The sequence below is a fragment of the Cnephaeus nilssonii genome (genome assembly GCF_951640355.1).
Source record: "Cnephaeus nilssonii genome assembly, chromosome: 6".
Classification (NCBI taxonomy): domain Eukaryota; kingdom Metazoa; phylum Chordata; class Mammalia; order Chiroptera; family Vespertilionidae; genus Cnephaeus; species Cnephaeus nilssonii.
In genome coordinates, this window is record NC_137077.1 from 52,585,155 (window position 1) to 52,604,123 (window position 18,969).

Below are 18,969 nucleotides of genomic sequence, written 5' to 3' on the forward strand. Positions count from 1 at the left end.
GACCACTTCCAAGCTCTTTTTATAAGGCCAGCATTATGCTAATTCCAAAAGCAAATAAGGACACTACAAAAAAAGAGAATCATGCATTAGCAGATTTGGCTCAGTGGATAGAGCTTCGGCCTGAGGACAGAAGGATACCTGGTTAGATTTCATTCGTTAAGTACCTCAGTTGCAGGCTCCTCCCCAGCCTCAGGCCCTGGTCAGAGCCCTTGCAGGGGGGCAATCATTTGATGTGTTTCTCTCACATCGATATTTCTCTCTGTCTTTCCCTCTCTATTCCACTCTTTCTAAAAATCAATGGAAAAATATACTCAAGTGAGGATTTTGAAAAGAAAGAAAGGAAGAGAATTATAGGCCAGAATCCCTGATGAACATAGATGCTAAAATCCTCAACAAAATATTAGCCAATCAGATCCACCAATATACTTAAAAGATCATATATGAAACTTGTTCCAAGGATGCAGGTCAGTACAATATTCACAAATCAATAAACATGATACATAACATAAACAAGTTGCATTATCATACCAATAGATGCAGAAAAATGATTCGACAAAATCCAATACCCTTTACAGATTAAAAAAAATCTCAGCAAAATGGGAATAGAGAGATCATATCTCAACATGATAAAGGCTATATATGGCAAACTGACAGCCAACAGCACACTCAATGAGGAAAAACTAAAAGCATTCCCCCTAAAAACAGGAACAAGACAGGGATGTCCACTTTCACCACTATTATTCAAATTAGTACTGGAAGTCTTAGCTACCGAGATTAGATAAGAAAAACATATAAAAGGCATGCAACTTGTAAAGAAGGAAGAAAAACTGTCTTGATTGTAGATGACATGCTATTGTACACAGAAAACCCTAAAGACTCCATCAAACACTATTAAATTTAAAAAAGGAATTTGGCAATGTAGCAGGATAAAAGCGTAACACCTAGAAATTGGTGGCATTTTAATACATCAATTATGATCTCTCAGAAGAGAAACTAAAAAAAAAAATACCATTTACTGTTGCAAAAAGAAATAATAAGATACCTAGGAATAAACGATTAGTACTCAGAAAACTACAGGATGTTGAAAATAGAAATAGAGGAAAACATAAAAAAATGAAAAAATATACAGTATTCATGGATTGGTAGAATCACCATCATTAAAATGTCCATACTACCCAAAACAATCTATAGATTCAATGCAATCCCCATTAAAATACCAATGGCATATTTCAAAGGCCTAGAACAAACTCTCCAAAAATTCATGCAGAATAAAAAAAGACCCCTAATAGCCACAGCAATCCTGAGAAAGAAGAACAAAGTTGGAGGGAGCACAATACCAGATATAATTTATATTACAAAGCCACTGTTCTCAAAACTGCCTGATACTGGCACAAGAACAGACATATAGACCAATGGAACAAAACAGAGAACCCAGAAATTGACCCAAGCCATTATGCTCAATTAATATTTGACAAAGGAGGCAAAAGCATACAATGGAGTTAATGCTCTTCAATAAATGTTGTTGGGAAAATTGGTCAAATACAATAAAAAAATGAAACTAGACCACCAACTTACATCATATACAAAAATAAACTCAAAATGTATAAAGGACTTAAACATAAGATAGGAAACCATAAAAATTGTAGAAGAATCCATAGGCAAAAATAGCAGATATATGTTGTAGCAATATATTTACCAATACAGCTCCTAGGGCAATGGAAACTAAAGAGAAAATAAACAAATGGGACTACATCAAAATAAAAAGCTTCTGCACAGCAAAAGAAACCATTAACAAAACAAGAAAGTCCCAAGCATGGGAAAACATATTTGCCCATGTTATCTCTGAGAAGGGTTTAGACTCCAAAATTTACAGAGAACTCATACAACTAAACAAAAGAAAGATAAAAAATCCAATCAAAAAATAGGCAGAGAACCTAAATAGACACTTTTCGAACGTGGACATACAGAAGACCAAGAGACCTATGAAAATATGCTCAAAGATACTAACCATCTGAGATATGCAAATCAAAACAACAAAGCAGTACCATCTCACACCTGTCAGAATGGCTATCATCAACAAATCAACAAAGGACAAGTGCTGGAGAGGATGGGGGGAAAAAGGAACCCTCATGCACTGCTGGTGGGAATGCAGACTGGTGCAGCCACTGTGGAGAACAATATGGCATTTACTCAAAAAATTAAAAATGTAAATCCCATTTGACCCAGTGATCCCACTTCTAGAAATATATACCAAGAAACTAGAAACACCAATCAGAAAGGATATATGCACCCCTATGTTCATATCGGCCCAATTTACCATAGCTAAGACTTGGAAGCTGCCTAAGTGCCCATCAGCAGATGAGTGAACTAAAAAACTGTGGTACATATACACAGTGGAATACTACACTGCTATAAAAAAGAAGGAATTCTTACCATTTGCAACAGCATTGATGGAACTGGGGAACATTATGCTAAGCAAAGTAAGCCAGTCAGAGAAAGATAAATACCACATGATCTCACTCATTTATGGAATATAATGAACAACATAAACTGATGAACAAAAACAGATCCAGAAACAGAGAAGCAGATTTCAGACCATCAAACCTCAGAGGGAAGGTAGGGAAGGGTGGCAGTAAGAAGGAGAGATCAACCAAAGGACTTGTATGCATGCATATAATAAGCCTAACCAATGGACACAGAAACTGGGGGGTGAGGGCATGAGTGGGTGGGTTGGGGGCAATAGGGAGATAAGGACACATATGTAATACATTAATCAATAAAAATTTATAGGTTTTTTTAAAAAGAAGACATATGTAATAATTTAAACAATTAAATAAATCAATCAATCAAATGGCCATAATACCCAAATCAATCTATACATTCAGTGCAATCCCCATTAAAATATCAATGGTATATTTTACAAATCTGGAACAAATACTCCAAAACTGTAATGGATCCAAAAAAGACCCCAAATAGCTGCAGCCTTATTAAGAGAGAAGAACAAAGTTAGGGGGATCACAATACCAAATATCATGTTATACCACAAAGATATGATACTCAAAATAGCCTGGTACTGGCACAAGAACTGGCATATAGATCAATGGAACAGAGCAGAGAACCCAGAAGTCAACACAAGCCATTATGCTCAATTAATATTTATCAAAGGAAGCAAGAGCATACAATGGAGTAAAGACAATCTCTTCAATAAATGGTGTTAGAAAAATTGGACAGGTACATGCAACTTACACCATAAATAGGAATAAACTCAAAATGGATAAAAGACTTAAATAAAATACATGAAACCATAAAAATCCTGGAAGAAACCATAGGCAGCAAAATCTCAGACATCTCTCTTAGCAATAGGTTTACAGATATATCTCCAAGGCAAGAGAAACAGAGGAAAAAATAAACAGGACTACATCAAAATAAAAAGTTCCCACACAGCAATAGAAACCACAATAAATGAAAAGAGAGCCCACTGCATGGGAGAACATATTTGCCAATGATATATCTGGTAAGGGGTTAATTTCCAAAATATATAAGGAACTAATACAACTTAACATCAGGAAGACAAACATTCCAATTTAAAAATGGACAAAGGACATAAATAGACACTTCCCCAAAGTAGACATACAGATGGCAAGGAAACATGAAAAAATGCTCAGTCACTAATCATCAGATAAATGCAAATCAAAACAACAATGAGGTATCACCTCACACATGTCAGAATGGCTACCATCAGCAAGACAACAAATAACAAGTGCTGCCAAGGTTATGGGGAAAAGCAAACCCTAGTACACTGCTGGTGGGAATGCAGACTGGTGCAGCCATTATGGAAAACAGTATGGAGTTTCCTCAAAAAATTAAAAATGCAATTGCCATTTGAGCCAGTGAACCCACTTCTAGGAAGATATCCTAAGAAACGCAAAACACCAATCAGAAAGAATATATGCACCCCTATGTTCATAGCAGTACAACCTACAATAGCTAAAATCTAGAAACAGCCCATGTGCCCATCAGTAGATAAGTGGATTAAAAATGGTGTACATTTACACCATGGAATATTATGCAGCTGTAAAAAAAATCTCTTACACTTTGAGACAGCATGAAGGGACCTAGAGACTATTACACTAAGTGAAATAAGCCAGTCAGAGAAAGACAAGTGTCACATGATCTCACTCATATGTGGACTCTAATGAACACAATAAACTGATGAACCATATAGATCCAGAGACATGGAAACATGGAACAGAGTGATGATTCTCAGAGAGAAGGTAAGGGACGTTAGGAGAAGGGTAGGAGTGATAAACCAAAGAACTTATATGCATATATGCATAACCTATGGACACAGACAATAGTGTGATGAAGGCCTGGAGGGTGAGCAGGGCTAGGTAGAGGCGGTCAATTAGGAAAAAGAGGGGGACATCGATAATACTTTCAATAATAAAGATAATTTTTTTAAAAAAGAAGAGTACTGTTCAGTATCTGATAGATATTGAACTGGCTAATATCCAATAGTGCCCTAAAACTATGATCTTTAGGCTATGTTTTCTACTGAACATAAATCTATAGTTAATGTATCACTTTCACAGTGTCTGGAGTTTCTGGAAAAGTACATAGCCAAGTCAAATGCCTGTGCATTTTCCTGCATAATTAAATAATTATTGAAAGGCCCTGTTAAATCATGACATGGTAAAGACAGACAGTCATTCTTCTGATTTATTTCTAAAATTTGGAGGATTTTTATCAATAAACCTCCACTCTCCTATTATCCCTAACCTGGGGTTGAACACAGACTTACCTGAGAAGTAATATTCCCTCTACTGTTTTATATAGTTTTTTCTACAGATAGATATCAGACTGTTCAAATTCATGAAACAAAAGGGCCTGCCCCAAGTGGTGGGATAGAGTTGGGTTTCTAGAACTGTCTATCTGAGAGATATGGCTAACTCAGGAGGTTCTTATCAGGATGTTCAAAGGGACATTTTAAATATTTCTATTTTAATAAAATTGGTATTTTAATCTCCATTTACTTGCCTACTTTTTGCTCCTTTGTTGACTCAAAACTCAAGCAAGGAATGAGGGTAGGATTCCTTCAGATCCCACAGTGCCTATAGTGACACAGAGAGACCCAAACATGGTGTGTATATCATGCAGATGTATACATTAGAAGCAAAATGTGGCAATACACTTCAAAATTCTAATATGTAAGTAGGTTTTATATCAGAAATTCCTCTTGTGATAATTTAAACAGAAAAAAAACAATGATGTTTATTAAAAATGAGATTTTTAATATATAAATTTTAGTAATGAAATTTTTTATATAATGGCTTACACATAAAAAGAGTACAATACAGAAAACTTGTGATACAAACATATATTTTTACCCTGGGAAAGTATGTACAGTTGTCAGATTAAAAATTGTGTCTATATTACCTTTAAGATTTTTTTTTATAGAAAAAGCAGACAAAGCAATTTTGTTGTCTTTTGTTAACACTTTGTGATCTATGGGTTGAAGAGAAGCCAGAAATCTTTTCATCATACAATTATTGTTCTGCACTTGGAATGTGTCTCTTAAAATTGTTGCATCTTATTGTCTCCAAGGACACTATTCCCACTGCTCCCTCTAGGTATTTTGCCAAAATTCAATGCATATTGAAATCATTAGTCATGTTTGACCTTGGTCACAGAGGGCCCTTTACTTATCCACACAGAGGGCCCCTGTACATCTATAAGAGACTGAGATTATAAAAGTCATCTTAATCTTTCTTCACTGTGTAAAAATCTTTCCCAGAGAAATCAGAAATCATCTCTGTCAAAATCTTCTTTAAAAATTACCTTATATTTCTCAGACATTTAAAATACATGACTTTTTGTTTCAGCTTTCCAGTATAAGAAATTGTTCTCTAGGTTTAAAATGAAATAGAATCTTCTTTAGTGGCACTTTCTACTAGAAAACAATTATCCATGAATGTGTATGTCTTCAAGAGAGGAGAATTTAGGCACCTTAACTGACCCCACTTATACTTTCAGTTTCATCTTTGGGACTACCAGGATTACACAGTCAACTGAAGCCAGGATTACCTTCCATAAGAGTAAGTATATTCTTGTTTGGCAATTTCAGTTTCTTTGGTCATTCAAAGTTCTAGTTCCTTAGTCCTAGAAAATATGACTAATCTGTTTAAAAATCAGAGGTGGCAATATTGGGTATCGCTAAAAAATAAAATAGTTATTTCTATTGTTAGTTTGTATTATAAAAAATAAATCTGAAGGAATTATACACATTTGAAATATTTATTACATGCACCCATAGCGAGTGGTCAGTACCTGCTCACTCTTTATGTTTAATATCTGTAGCACTACGTGTCATATCATAGATCCTCAATAAATACCTTCTGAATGAATGCATGAGTATTCATAGCAACATTATACACATTATCAGAAATGTTCTTATTAAAGATCAATGATTTCATCATATTTGAAAATATTCCTTTAAGTATAATAAATAGAACATTCACATGAATGAAAGTGGTCTACCAGAACATTCACTTAAATTTTGGTATCACATGAGGTAAGTATTGGTGATTGGAAAGGGACAAGAGTTTAGGAATGTGGACAATGCTCTGAGTTAAAATGCCACATTGAAGAATTGAGAGCTTAAAAATTTTCTCAGGTTCAAAAGGTCAATTCCTATATGACCCTGATTAACAGCTAATTATTTCTCCCCCTCAGCCTAGATTAGTGCTCTTTTTCTGCAGAGATGCCTGCAAACCATAAGTAATTCTCTGTTTCCCGCACTCTAATGCTGTTATTTGTTACTGTCTTGATTGAAACAACAAGCCTCAATTCACCTGACCTTAGGAAAACAAACCTGTAGCTTTCATGTGGGGTAGAGATTGCTAGAAATAAGTGAAGCCATTAATATGCCAAGCTAATTGTTTCCCATGGAAAATTCTTTTCTCTTTGAAATGCAGAGAAAACCAAAGACATAGACTATTTACAGCTATTTACAAACAGAAATAGCTGCCCATGTGATTTTAATGGAGGTTGACACTTAAAAGTACCCATTGCCTCATGTTCAAAATTGCAGTCTCTAAACTCTGCCCTTAGTGTTTCTTCACAGGACATTGAATAGGTTATAAGAGGCACCAAATTTCACAAGCTTTATAAAGAATGCAGGAACTGTCCTAGTCATTGTTGCTCAGCGGTTAGAGTGAAGGGTCTGGGGTTTAATTCCTTGTGAAGGGGTGGTATCTGGGTTGTAACTTCATCCCAGGCCTGAGACAGGGCACATGCCAGAGGCAACCAATGCATGTGTCTCTCTCACTCACTTCGCACCGCTCCCTCACTTCCACACTCTCTAAAAATCAATGGAAAAAATAGTCTATGGTGAGGATTAACAAACAAACAAAAGGATGCAGAAAAAACAATAGTGTGGTGGTCACTGATTAGTGCCCTCACACATTAGCATAAGTATTACAGCAGGTTTTGGGGGGAAGAGGGGGAGGAGGAGGAAGTGAAAGGAGAGAGAGCTTTAACTTACTGTCAGGGACTTTGCCAGGATTATAGCAATCACAATCACAAGGATTCCATGAACTAAATATTATGGAGGAAAATGAACCCGAAGAGGAAAAGGGAAATGAGAACTCCACAGTCTTATTCCAAAGAAAAAATACCTTTAAAACACGTTATAAAAAAAAATAAGGCAAATATGATAGTCATTCTTTCTTTATTTCCACAAACTTTTAAGGAACTCTTACTTTGCCCCTGGAGATAAGCTGGCTGCTTGGGACAACACAATGACAAAATAACATTTGTTTATAGAGTTAGAGAATTTAGTCATCAGAGAATAATCATAGGTTACAATGGGAAGAGTAAGAAGAAAAGATACATCTATCTTGAAAATTTATAGAAAGATTTCTGGTGGAATTAATGTCTAAACCAAAACTTAAAATAGGGATAGAGCACTTAGAGACTACAAGTGTAGAGATCTTTAAAAACAAAAGGACCGGCATTTGGGAGTTTCCAAAGGTAATTTCAAGCATCACCTTTAATGGAAACCACTAGTAGATAAGTCTAGGGAAGCAAATTGAATCAGGAGAGATGACACCAGCAGCCCGACTCTATAGGTCATACTCTTAATCACTATGATATAGTGTCTCTTGCAGGTATATGGTATGAGCCAATGCAAATACCCTAGTAGGAAAAACAAGAAATGAGGGAAATTTTTGTGGACTGATAGCAGAAATATTAGAAAGCTCTACATATGCTAACCAAGAAGCTTAAGTTTTATAATGAGAGGAAAAAAGAGTGATTGAAAGAATTAAAATTAATGTTTCAGTTACAAAACTCCATTTCACTCTAAAAAAATAAATATTTTTATTAACATAATATCAGTCTTCCCTTCCTACCAGACTACACCACCTCACTCTAGGGAATCATCTTCATGCCTCCCTCAACCCAGGTTCAGCTTGGTTCTGGAGCAATTACATCATTTCAATGTGATAAGAAGTAAAGGTGCCAGTATCCATCCTCTGTTCTGGTCCTCAGACATCTATTCATGTGCATCACAGCCTGGGACCTTTTGTTTCCCTTGCCCATATTACTCTTAAGACCTAGTAGTTCTCTGTATAAGTTATCAGACACCGATAGTATTACTGTGGCATATTGCAGAGCAGGAAATTTGTCAAGTATCTAAGGTTTGTCTATAGTTTCACATCCCACTAGACAGGAGAATACCCTTTTGCTAATTCTATACCAATCTGTAGAATGGGAAGACTGTGTGACTTTCTAAGGCTTTTTTGCCTGAGTTCAAGCAGCAACTTAATTATTGTTCCCCTTAGATCTCTATAAGGAGAAGAAATTGTAGAAATCTATCTCATTTTTCTCTTTCTGCTACTCCCGCTCCATTTTAGTGGAAGACAGTAAAGGTCCCGAAACATAGAGATCCTATTCAGAACCACTAAATCGTCTAACCTATTCCTCAACTCTCTTATACCCTGATACAGAATTTTTATAAATTCTCTAAGGATGAGAAATTTTGTTCTTACTTTTTACTCTGAATGGAATATTTATTGCCTGGAATATTTCATTAACCTAAATGGTTGATGCATTTGAAACTCAAACCCATTAATGCATTCCTCTTTCTCCTCTTCTCAACTCTTACCTAAAGCCAAATTAATTAATTTCCACTTAACTGAGAGGTAGATCAACATTTTCAAAGAAATACATAGTATAGGGTAAATGTCAGTTCAAAAATATCATCCACAACACATAGGGGAGAGTTAATCACATCTGGGCTTCAGAAAAATGATTCTGATTGCATTGACTTTAAAATACTGAATGGGAAAAGCAAAGATATATGTTAATCATATGTTAACATGTTTCTGCAATATTTCAGCTATCCGATAAAGACACTGAGAGGAAAAGTAGTATTGTGAGTGAGAGAATAAAAGGAACAAATTAAAAAGCAAACAGAAATGGCAAGACATGCAGACAACTGAAAATGGGAGTAAAAAAAAAAAAGAACAATAAACAATGTATTTAAATGAGATTTATTGTTGACAGAGAAGGGAACACAGTCATGAGTGTCACATTAAAAATCTTGAAATATGCACATATAAAGGACTTTCAATAGGAAATCATAAGATAAAATAAGAATGACCAATACTGAATAATAATGAATGGTCACCTAATTCCAGATGCAATTGTACATATTTTATCTATATTATCTAAACTTTTCTTTATAACCCTAAGATGTACATATTATTTTATCTCAAGTTTGCATACATACACATACAAATAAAAGACACAAGATAAAGGAATTAATCAAATTGCTCAAGGACTCTCAGATAGAAAAACGGAAAAGTGTAAGATCAAACCATATAAGTCTGATCTAGATATCTAAGAATAAGTTGAAGTCAGAATACTGTAACATTTCCCTGCAGATGTAAATGCAGGCATCATCAGCCTACTTGAAATCACTGTATTTATTAGACCTTCCTAGAGAGAAGGCAGAGTAAAAGAGATATTGCCTAGAAAAAAATAGTTCAGGTGCACCAATGAATTAGAAAAGGAAAAGGAGCTATGAAGGAGAATGGGGGAAAAATAGACAAAATGATAGGAAGAAATTCAGGATAATGTGAGATGGTAGAAATTAAGCTGTAGACTTTCATAAGTTCATTTTTCATATGCAGAAGAGAACATCAGTTAAATCAAGTCTAAAGATTGTTTAATGATTGAAACAAGAGGGAGGCTAGTGATGATGTTGGCTAGAATAGTTTAAATGATGCAAAGACCTCACGACTTGATATATAAGTGGTTAATAAGACAGAGAAAACAATTATCAAGTAGGTAAAATTTAAGAGAGAAAGTTGAAGTATGTTTGAGAAATTGCTAAATCTTGTTAAACCTGATATAGCTAAATGATATTTAAAATGGGTGGTAGCGTGTATTTCCAGCTGAAATAGGCTGATCCAAAACATTAAAAAATCAAGATATTGCTCTTTAGCTCTATAAATATACTTCAAATGTTCCCTTATTTGTCTGTCACAAATTTTGAAGTAAATATATACAATGAGGAATGAAAATATGTCATTGTCAAATGTGTTCAGAAAAAAAAAATGGAAAAACATAAATAAGAAAAAATTCAATATCAAAGCTCTGGTCTTAATTATAATGCTTTGATGGGGAAAAGGCTCTCAAAATCTACAGAAAAATGAAACTATAGATGTACCACAGTTTTTTAATCCTCTCATCTGCTGATGGGCAGGTAGGCTGTTGCCAAATCTTAGCTATTATAAGTCGTGCTGCTATGAACATAGGGGTGCATATATTCTTTCTTATTGGTGCTTCTGATTTCTTGGGATATATTCCTAGAAGTGGGATTACTGGGTCAAATGGGAGTTCCATATTCAATTTTTTGAGGAAACAAAGCAGATATTTAAAGGGCATTAGGATTTTAACTGTCAAAGGAATTTAAAAGGAAATTAATTAACCAGAGTATACAGTTCCAGATTTCTGCTTGTAAGCTGGGGGAAATTTCTTTGTAGCACTAGGATATCCCAAAAAGCATTAAAATGTATAACATAGGTATTCTAACAACAGAAGGAAAATATGGCCATGGGTAATATGAATGATATAAAATACATATATTTGAAATAAATTTCCTCTGTGGAAAAGCTCAAAAACATTGGATTGTAACACATTTTAATGAATCTTTGAGAGCATGCATCCAATAAAAATATTTTAAACACACCTCAGAGAAACTCCACTGGATAAGTTGAAACAGAATAAACTATGTGATAAGCATTCATTGTTAGTTTAGTTGCTAATACACATGTAAATTTTAATGCAAGGATTTTCTTAGCAAAGGCCATTGTTAGTTTTTTTAGGGACTTTTCTGCTAGAAGCATTTCTGGAGTTCAGAAGTAGAGGAAAGTCAGAATTGTAGACCCAAAGCAACTTCTAGGAAGTAGGGGGAAGTAAGAATCGTAGATCCAAAAGCCATTTTTAGGACTTGCTTTCATTGATGTTTATAATATAACTAGAGGCCCAGTGCTTGAAAATTCATGCACTGGAGGGGGGTCCCTCAGCCCGACCTGCCCCCTCTCACAGTCCAGGAGCCCTCAGGGGCTGGTGGCGAACTGGCGATCAGGAGAAGGCGATGCCCCCATCACACCTCTGCTTCTGCCACTGCCAGCTGTGCAAGCCTGGGCCGGACCTGGTTACCTGAGCCTCGGGCGGCCCTGGGTGGCTGGGTAGCCCACATCCAAGGCTTGCCTGCATTCGGACCGGCCCTAGGTGACTGGGCAGCTGACATCCGAGGCTTGCCTGCACCTCAGGGTGGTTCTAGGTGGCTAGGCAGCCGCCATCAATGACTTGCCTCCGCCTCTGGCTAGCCCTGGGCGGCTGGGGCACTGAGGGTAGGTCTGGCAGCAACTTGCACCTGCAACGCCCCTGGCTGGGCTGAAAGGACTATGGAACTCCTGCAGGGCTGAGGGGACTGGACACCGCCATCTTTTGGCTATGGATGCCTCCATCGGTGTGGTGGTCAAATTGCATATTCCCTCTTTATTAGATACTAGAGCTCCAGTGCATGATTTTATGCACAAGTGGGATCCCTTGGCCTGGCCAGCAATCAAGGTCTATGTGAGAGGGGGGGGCCGGTGGGGAGGGGGGCGGCCAGCAGGAGGGAGGAACCCCGGGGGATTGGCAGGCCACAGGAAGGGGCCATGGAGGATAGCTGGCCACCCTCCCCCAATCGGGGCTGATGCGGTAGTCGGCCAGTTGGGCAAGGGGCTGTTGATGAGGGAGTCAGCTGGGAGGAAGGGCCATGGGGCGGGGGGGCGGCCGTCCAGGGCGGGGTTGGGGCCAGGGGAGGCTGCCTAGCCAGATGCCACTATCGGGGCCAACCAGGGGGAGGAGCAGGGGGAGTGCACTGACCATCAGAGGACAGCTCCTACACTGGGCATCTGTCCCCTGATGTTCAGTGCATGTCATAGAGACTGGTTGACTGGTTGCACCAATTGTTCTGGTCATCGGTGATAAAGGTCGCTTATGCTTTTATATATATATAGATTAGATAGGATATGACAAAGTGACAACAATTACAATTAAATTATAATTACAAGAAGCAGTGCGAATATGTGATTTAATTATGAATAGTTTATGTGACACAAAGACATAATCAAACATTGGTATGTATGATATGCTTACTTCCCCACTGATCTAGGAATCACTCACTGATTTACTTCCCTTGAGGTTAGAAGATGACCAGGACTCTGCAGTTCCTCATATAAAGTCTTATTATTTGAAGCAGAATGCGCAAAATAATCAAAGATGAAAAACCAAACTACACTAACAACCTTCATCTTGCTGGGACTGACTGATGACACTCCACTGAAAATATTGCTTTCTATCTTTCTATTTCTTTCCTACATGTTGAGTATATCTGGAAACCTAACCATCATCACCCTCACTCTGATTGATTCCCACCTAAAAACACCTATGTATCTGTTCCTTCAAAATTTCTCCTTCTTGGAAATTTCTTTCACAACTGCCTGTGTTCCCAGATTCCTATATAGCATATTATCTGGGGACAAGTCCATTACCTATAATGCTTGTGCCAGTCAACTCTTGTTTATAGACCTCTTTGCAGTAATGGAATTTTTTCTTCTGGCTGCCATGTCCTATGATCGCTATGTGGCCATCTGCAAACCCCTGCATTACACCACCATCATGAACAGCAGAGTCTGCAAGAACATCATTTTCTCCTGTTGGGTAGCAGCACTGATCATCATTCTCCCACCAATAAGTCTGGGTTTCGGACTGGAATTCTGCGATTCGAACGTCATTGATCATTTTCTGTGTGATGCATCTCCTCTCCTGAAGATCTCTTGCTCAGACACCTGGTTGATAGAACAGATGGCTGTCGTGTGTGCTGTGTTGACATTCATCATGACCCTCATATGTGTGGTTCTTTCCTACATTTATATCATCAGGACTATTCTAAGGTTTCCCTCTGCCCAGCAAAGGAAAAAGGCCTTTTCCACGTGTTCTTCCCACATGATTGTGGTTTCCATTACTTATGGAAGCTGCATCTTCATTTATGTCAAACCTTCAGCCAAGGATGAGGTAGCTATAAATAAAGGTGTTTCACTCCTTATTACTTCCATTTCACCCATGTTGAACCCCTTTATTTACACACTGAGAAACAAGCAAGTAAAACAAGCTTTCCATGACTCAATTAAAAAGATGGCATTCCTCTTAAAGATGCAGAGGAAAAAGGAGTCAGTGAATCCAATTAAAAGAAAGGATAAATAGGCAGAAACCCCCAAGCTTCTAATATTATTGTCTCTGCATGACTTATTCTCTAGTCATATTAGCATTCTCACGTTGTTGTTAGACTTGTTTACTGTGAATCCTGACTATTCAATATTTGCCTCCCCATTAAAACTAAATTTTAGGGTATTTATGCTTACTACCTGGCAGAAATTTCACTTTTTGCCAAACATTTTGGTTGCTATCCCTGGAACACAGTAGAACACATTTTTCTGCCATATTTGTACATTGTAAGATGTGACTATGTAGCCTATATTATAGCTAACAGGATGGGTGTGGAAGTTATGTGCACTGTTTCTAGACCTGCATTATGCCAATATTCAATAGGTGATCCACCACCCCTTTTCCCACCTACTGGCCATTGTAAGCTTCATATTGATAGTGAAAGAGCTTGATCATCTGTCTCTGGTATAGTCTTCACCCAAAGGACAGGCTATCACAGCAAGTTTGACAAAGCTTCTCCTCTACTTCAACTCCAGTCAGTTGTCATCTGATTTGACAGGTAAAGTATCATAGAGCTATCCTTACCACTTACTAAGGGAGCAATACTCAGAATTAGTTCTAGTACAATTATGACCCATCCTCAAGTATTGTTAGAAATACATTCTGTTAACATTTTTTAATATGTTTTTATTTTTATTTTATAATTATATTGATTTCAGAGATAGGAAAGGAGATGCAGAGAGAGAAATGTCAATGATGAGAGAGAATCATTGACCAGGTGCCTCTTGCACACCTCCCACTAGGGATGGAGCCCATAACCCTGGCATGTGCCCTGACCAAGAATGAACTGTGACCTCCTAGCTCATGGGTCAATGCTCAACCACTTAGCCACACTGCCAAGGCCATACTGTTAAATTTTATGGTATAGACATTATGTCTTGACTACTGGCATACTCCTACTCAGTCAGTAATAAATTCAAACCTGGCCCAGGACAATCATATAAGGTAAAATTGTATTAAAAATAATATACACAAGTTTGTAATACCACCCACCCTTCTTCAAATATCCTGTCTTATAAACCTTTCCAGTGAAGATCCTCTGTTACTTCCTCTCATATTCACTGAGGTAGAAATTAGCTAAATAATATTTTAGCTATTTAATATTTCTTAAATATATTTTTTATTTATTTTAGTCAGGAAGGGAGAGGGGGAGAGAGATAGAAACATCAATGATGAGAAGGAATCATTGATAGGCTGCCTCCTACACTCCCCCTCCTGGGGAATGAGCCCACAACCAGGCATGTGCCCTTGAGCAGAATCAAACCCGGGATCCTTCCATCAGCAGGCCAATGCTCTATCCACTGAGCCAAACAAGCTAGGGCTAGCTATTTAATATTTTTCAATCACTGTTTAAAATAACCAGTGTTTACATTACCCTTTTCACTTTCTGATGAGTCTATCACTTTGAGAACATTGTGGGGGGATAAATGGCTATACATATTACAATATATTACAATATTTTGTTTTTCTTGACCTTTTATGTACATTGGTAGAAGTAAAGTATGTAATTTTATCAGAAGAAGTATATTCAAGATACCTCACAAAGGTTTGCGCATAAAATATTATTCCCTCTGTCAATCTCTTTCAGATTCCAAGAGCTTAACTCGGGAAGTAAATTTTGCTCCCATGTACAAAAATTTGCTATTTTATATTGCAATATCCAATACATCTGAATTCTTACAGGCTAGGATAAATGGAATAAATCTGAAAATGTGTATGTGGAGCAAAAGTAGCTTTCTCACACCCAACAATTGCTATTTCACTATTAATTCTTTGGTGACATTCTAATAAATAATCTATTTTCATATTATTCTGAACAAGTGTGTTTCTGTGAAGACCTTTCAAATACAAAACTTCAAATAAATACCTTGCAGCCATTTTAATGAAGAGTTTTTTATCTATGTAAAAACATAAATTATTTTAAAAAGTAATGTAGCATTCATAAATTAAGAACTATATCCAGGAATTTTTATGCTAAAGCTTATGTTTAGTTCCCTGTTTTTATAAAGCTAAAATATAGAATTTTATGTTTTACTTTTATAAATTGCTCCTAGATTTTAAATATGCTTAATAAATATGCTCATGGATATACAATATGTGTGGATGTACATATTCAAAATACTAGCAAGAGCTATCTCTATACTATGTATGATTTTACATGTATTTTCTTTTTTATTATCAGATTTATTTTTTACAACTACAATTATATATTTATAAATATTGATAAATAAGGAAAATCACTTCTAATTAATTTTAAAAGACTTATGGTGATATTGTTTGCATATCTTCTGTTTCTGATGCTCATGTCTACATCTGTCCCCAAGAACACAGTCCCCACTGCTGCCTTTAGGACATTTCTTACCTCTACAGTTATTTATAAACATGATTTATTGGTCACTTTTAAATCAAAGTCATCAAGGATATGAGTATTTATTTACTTATTTACAGACTGAGTAAATTTTTTTTTAAAGTTCTAGTGTGCCAAAGGCATCATAGCTTCAAGTTCTCTAAAAACCAAGAAGAGGTCCTACACACTCTAGCTTTTTTACACGCTTTTCTTTTCATTTTTTAGTTAAATTTATTGGGGTGACATCCTATCTAATAAAAGAGTAATATGCAAATTGACCATCACTACAACACACAAGATGGCTGCCCCCATGTGGTCAAAGATAGCTGCCCCCATGTGGACACAAGATGGCCGTATAAGATGGCCAGTAGGGGAGGGCAGTTGAAAGGGACAAGGCCTACAAGGGTGGACAGTTGGGGGCAATTAAGCCTGGAGGAGAGGGCAGTTAGGGGTGACCAGGCCAGCAGAGGAGGGCAGTTGGAGATCACCGGGCCTGCAGGGAAGGGCAGTTGGGTGGGGACGAGACCTTCAGGGAACAGCAGTTGGAGAGACCAGGCCTACAGGGGAGGGCTGTTGACAGGGACCAGGCCTGCAGGGTAGGGCAGTTAGGGGTGACCATGCCTTCAGGGGAGTGCAGTTAGAGGCGACCAGGCTTGCAGGGGAGGGCAGTTAGGGGTAATCAGGCTGGCAGGGGAGCAGTTAGGCATCAATCAGGCTGGCAGGGGAGTGGTTAGGGGGTAATCAGGCTGGCAGGCAGAAGTGGTTAGGGGCAATCAGGAAGGCAGGCAGGCAAGCAGTTGTTAGCCAGTAGTCCTGGATTGTGAGAGGGATGTCTGACTGCCCATTTAGGCCCTATCTTCCTGGGATAGGCCTAAACTGGCAGTTGGACATCCCTAGAGGGGTTCTAGATTGGAGAGGGTGCAGGCTGGGCTCAGGGACAAACACACACCCCCATGCATGGATTTGGTGCACTGGGCCTCTAGTTGGTTAATAAGATTGTATAGGTTTCAAGTGTACATTTCTATAAAACATGATCTGTATGTTGTATTGTGTGCCCACCACCCAAAACCAAATCATCTCCCATCACCATATATTTGTCCCTTTATTACCCCACCCCCACCTCCTTTCCCCCTGGTAACCACCTTACTGTTGTCTGTGTCTATGAGATTTTGTTTGTTTATCTGGTTTGTTCACTTGTTGCTTTCAGTTTTATATCCCACATATGAGTGAAATCTTTTGGTACTTGACTCTGTCTGACTTATTTTGCTTAGCATGATTTTCTCAAGATCCATTCATATTGTCACAAATGGCAGTATTTTATCTTTCCCTATGCTTGAGTAGTAATACATTGTGTATATGTACCACATCATCTTTATCCAATCATCTGTCAAGAAATACTTTGGTTGTTTCCCTGTCTTGGCCATCGTGAATAATGCTGCAATGAACATTGGGGTGCATATGTCTTTGCAAACAAATGCTTTCAAGTTTTTGGGGTAGATACCCAGAAGAAGAAATTCTGGATCATATGGTAACTCTTCCCTTAATTTTATTAGAAAATGCACTGTTTTTCCATTGTGGCTATACCAGTTTACATTCAGCAATGAGCAAAGTTTCCTTTTTCTCCACAACCTCACCTACACTTGTTATTACTTGCCTTGTTGAGAATGACCATTCTAACAGATGGCTATTATATGAGGTATCTCATTATAGTTTTGATTTGCAGTCCCTTGATAGCTAGTGAAGTAGAGCATCTTTTCATATATCTGTTGGCCATTTGTATGTCTTCTTAGGAGAAGTGTCTGTCAGGTCCTCTGCCCCTTTTATAATTGGATTATTTGTTTGCTTTTTTGTTTAGCATTTTACTTAAAGGGAGTACAAGAAAATATTGCTTAGATTGAAAGTGAGATCAAGATCTTGTTGAGAAAGTCTCTAAAACATTTTAGAGATAGAGTAATCCTGCCTGTGAGGTTCAGTAAGGCTTCAAAAAAATATGTGAGTGGCCCTGCACCTACCTATCTACGCTGACACATTTCAGGTCAGCTTTTGTCCACCCTGAGGAATTTGGGGATTAAGTGATTATCTGAGACTATGATTGTCAGAAGAGTAACTATTTTCTTTGTTATTATCTACATAAATTATGCAATGATGTTTTGCTTCTGAAATATAAGGTGATATGATATTTAGTTTAAAATTCCTTAATAAAATAAGACAAATGATTGTTGTTAATATTGTTGTTAATTGCTTCCTGTGGACATTGCTTTTCAAAGAGATTAGGAGGACATACAGAAGGCCAAGAAACATATGAAAATATGCTCAAAGTCACTTATCATCTGAGAGATGCAAATCAAAACAACAATGAGGTACCATCTCACACCTGTCAGAATGGCTATCATCAACAAATCAACAAATGACAAGCGCTGGCAAGGATTCTAAGAAAAAGAAACCAGCAGGCATTGCTTGTGGGGATGGAGACTGGTGCAGCCACTGTGGAGAACAGTATGGAGTTTCCTCAAAAAACTGAAAATGGAACTCCCATTTGACCCAGTCATCCCACTTCTAGGAATATATCTCAAGAAATGAGAAACACCAATCAGAAAGGATATATGTACCCCTATGTTCATAGCAGCACAATTTACAATAGCTAAGATTTGGAAACAGCCTAAGTGCCCATCAGCAGATGAGTGGATTAGAAAACTGTGGTACATCTACACCATGGAATACTACACATCTATAAAAAGGAAGGAACTTCTGCCATTTGCAACAGCATGGATGGGCCT

At 37.4% G+C, this 18,969-nt stretch overlaps 2 protein-coding genes across 2 annotated transcripts in view; both read left to right on the forward strand.

Annotated features, from left to right (window-relative positions):
- Positions 1-18,969, forward strand: part of LOC307101054 (olfactory receptor 6C2-like) — a gene marked incomplete at both ends in the record, with an annotated part of 44,435 nt that overhangs the window by 11,444 nt on the left and 14,022 nt on the right. The window lies entirely within an intron of this gene.
- On the forward strand, positions 12,841-13,824 carry LOC307101978 (olfactory receptor 6C2-like; the record flags this gene model as incomplete). Its single annotated transcript, XM_079775471.1, has 1 exon — positions 12,841-13,824. One exon carries the CDS (start codon positions 12,841-12,843, stop codon positions 13,822-13,824), a length of 984 nt encoding a protein of 327 aa, XP_079631597.1.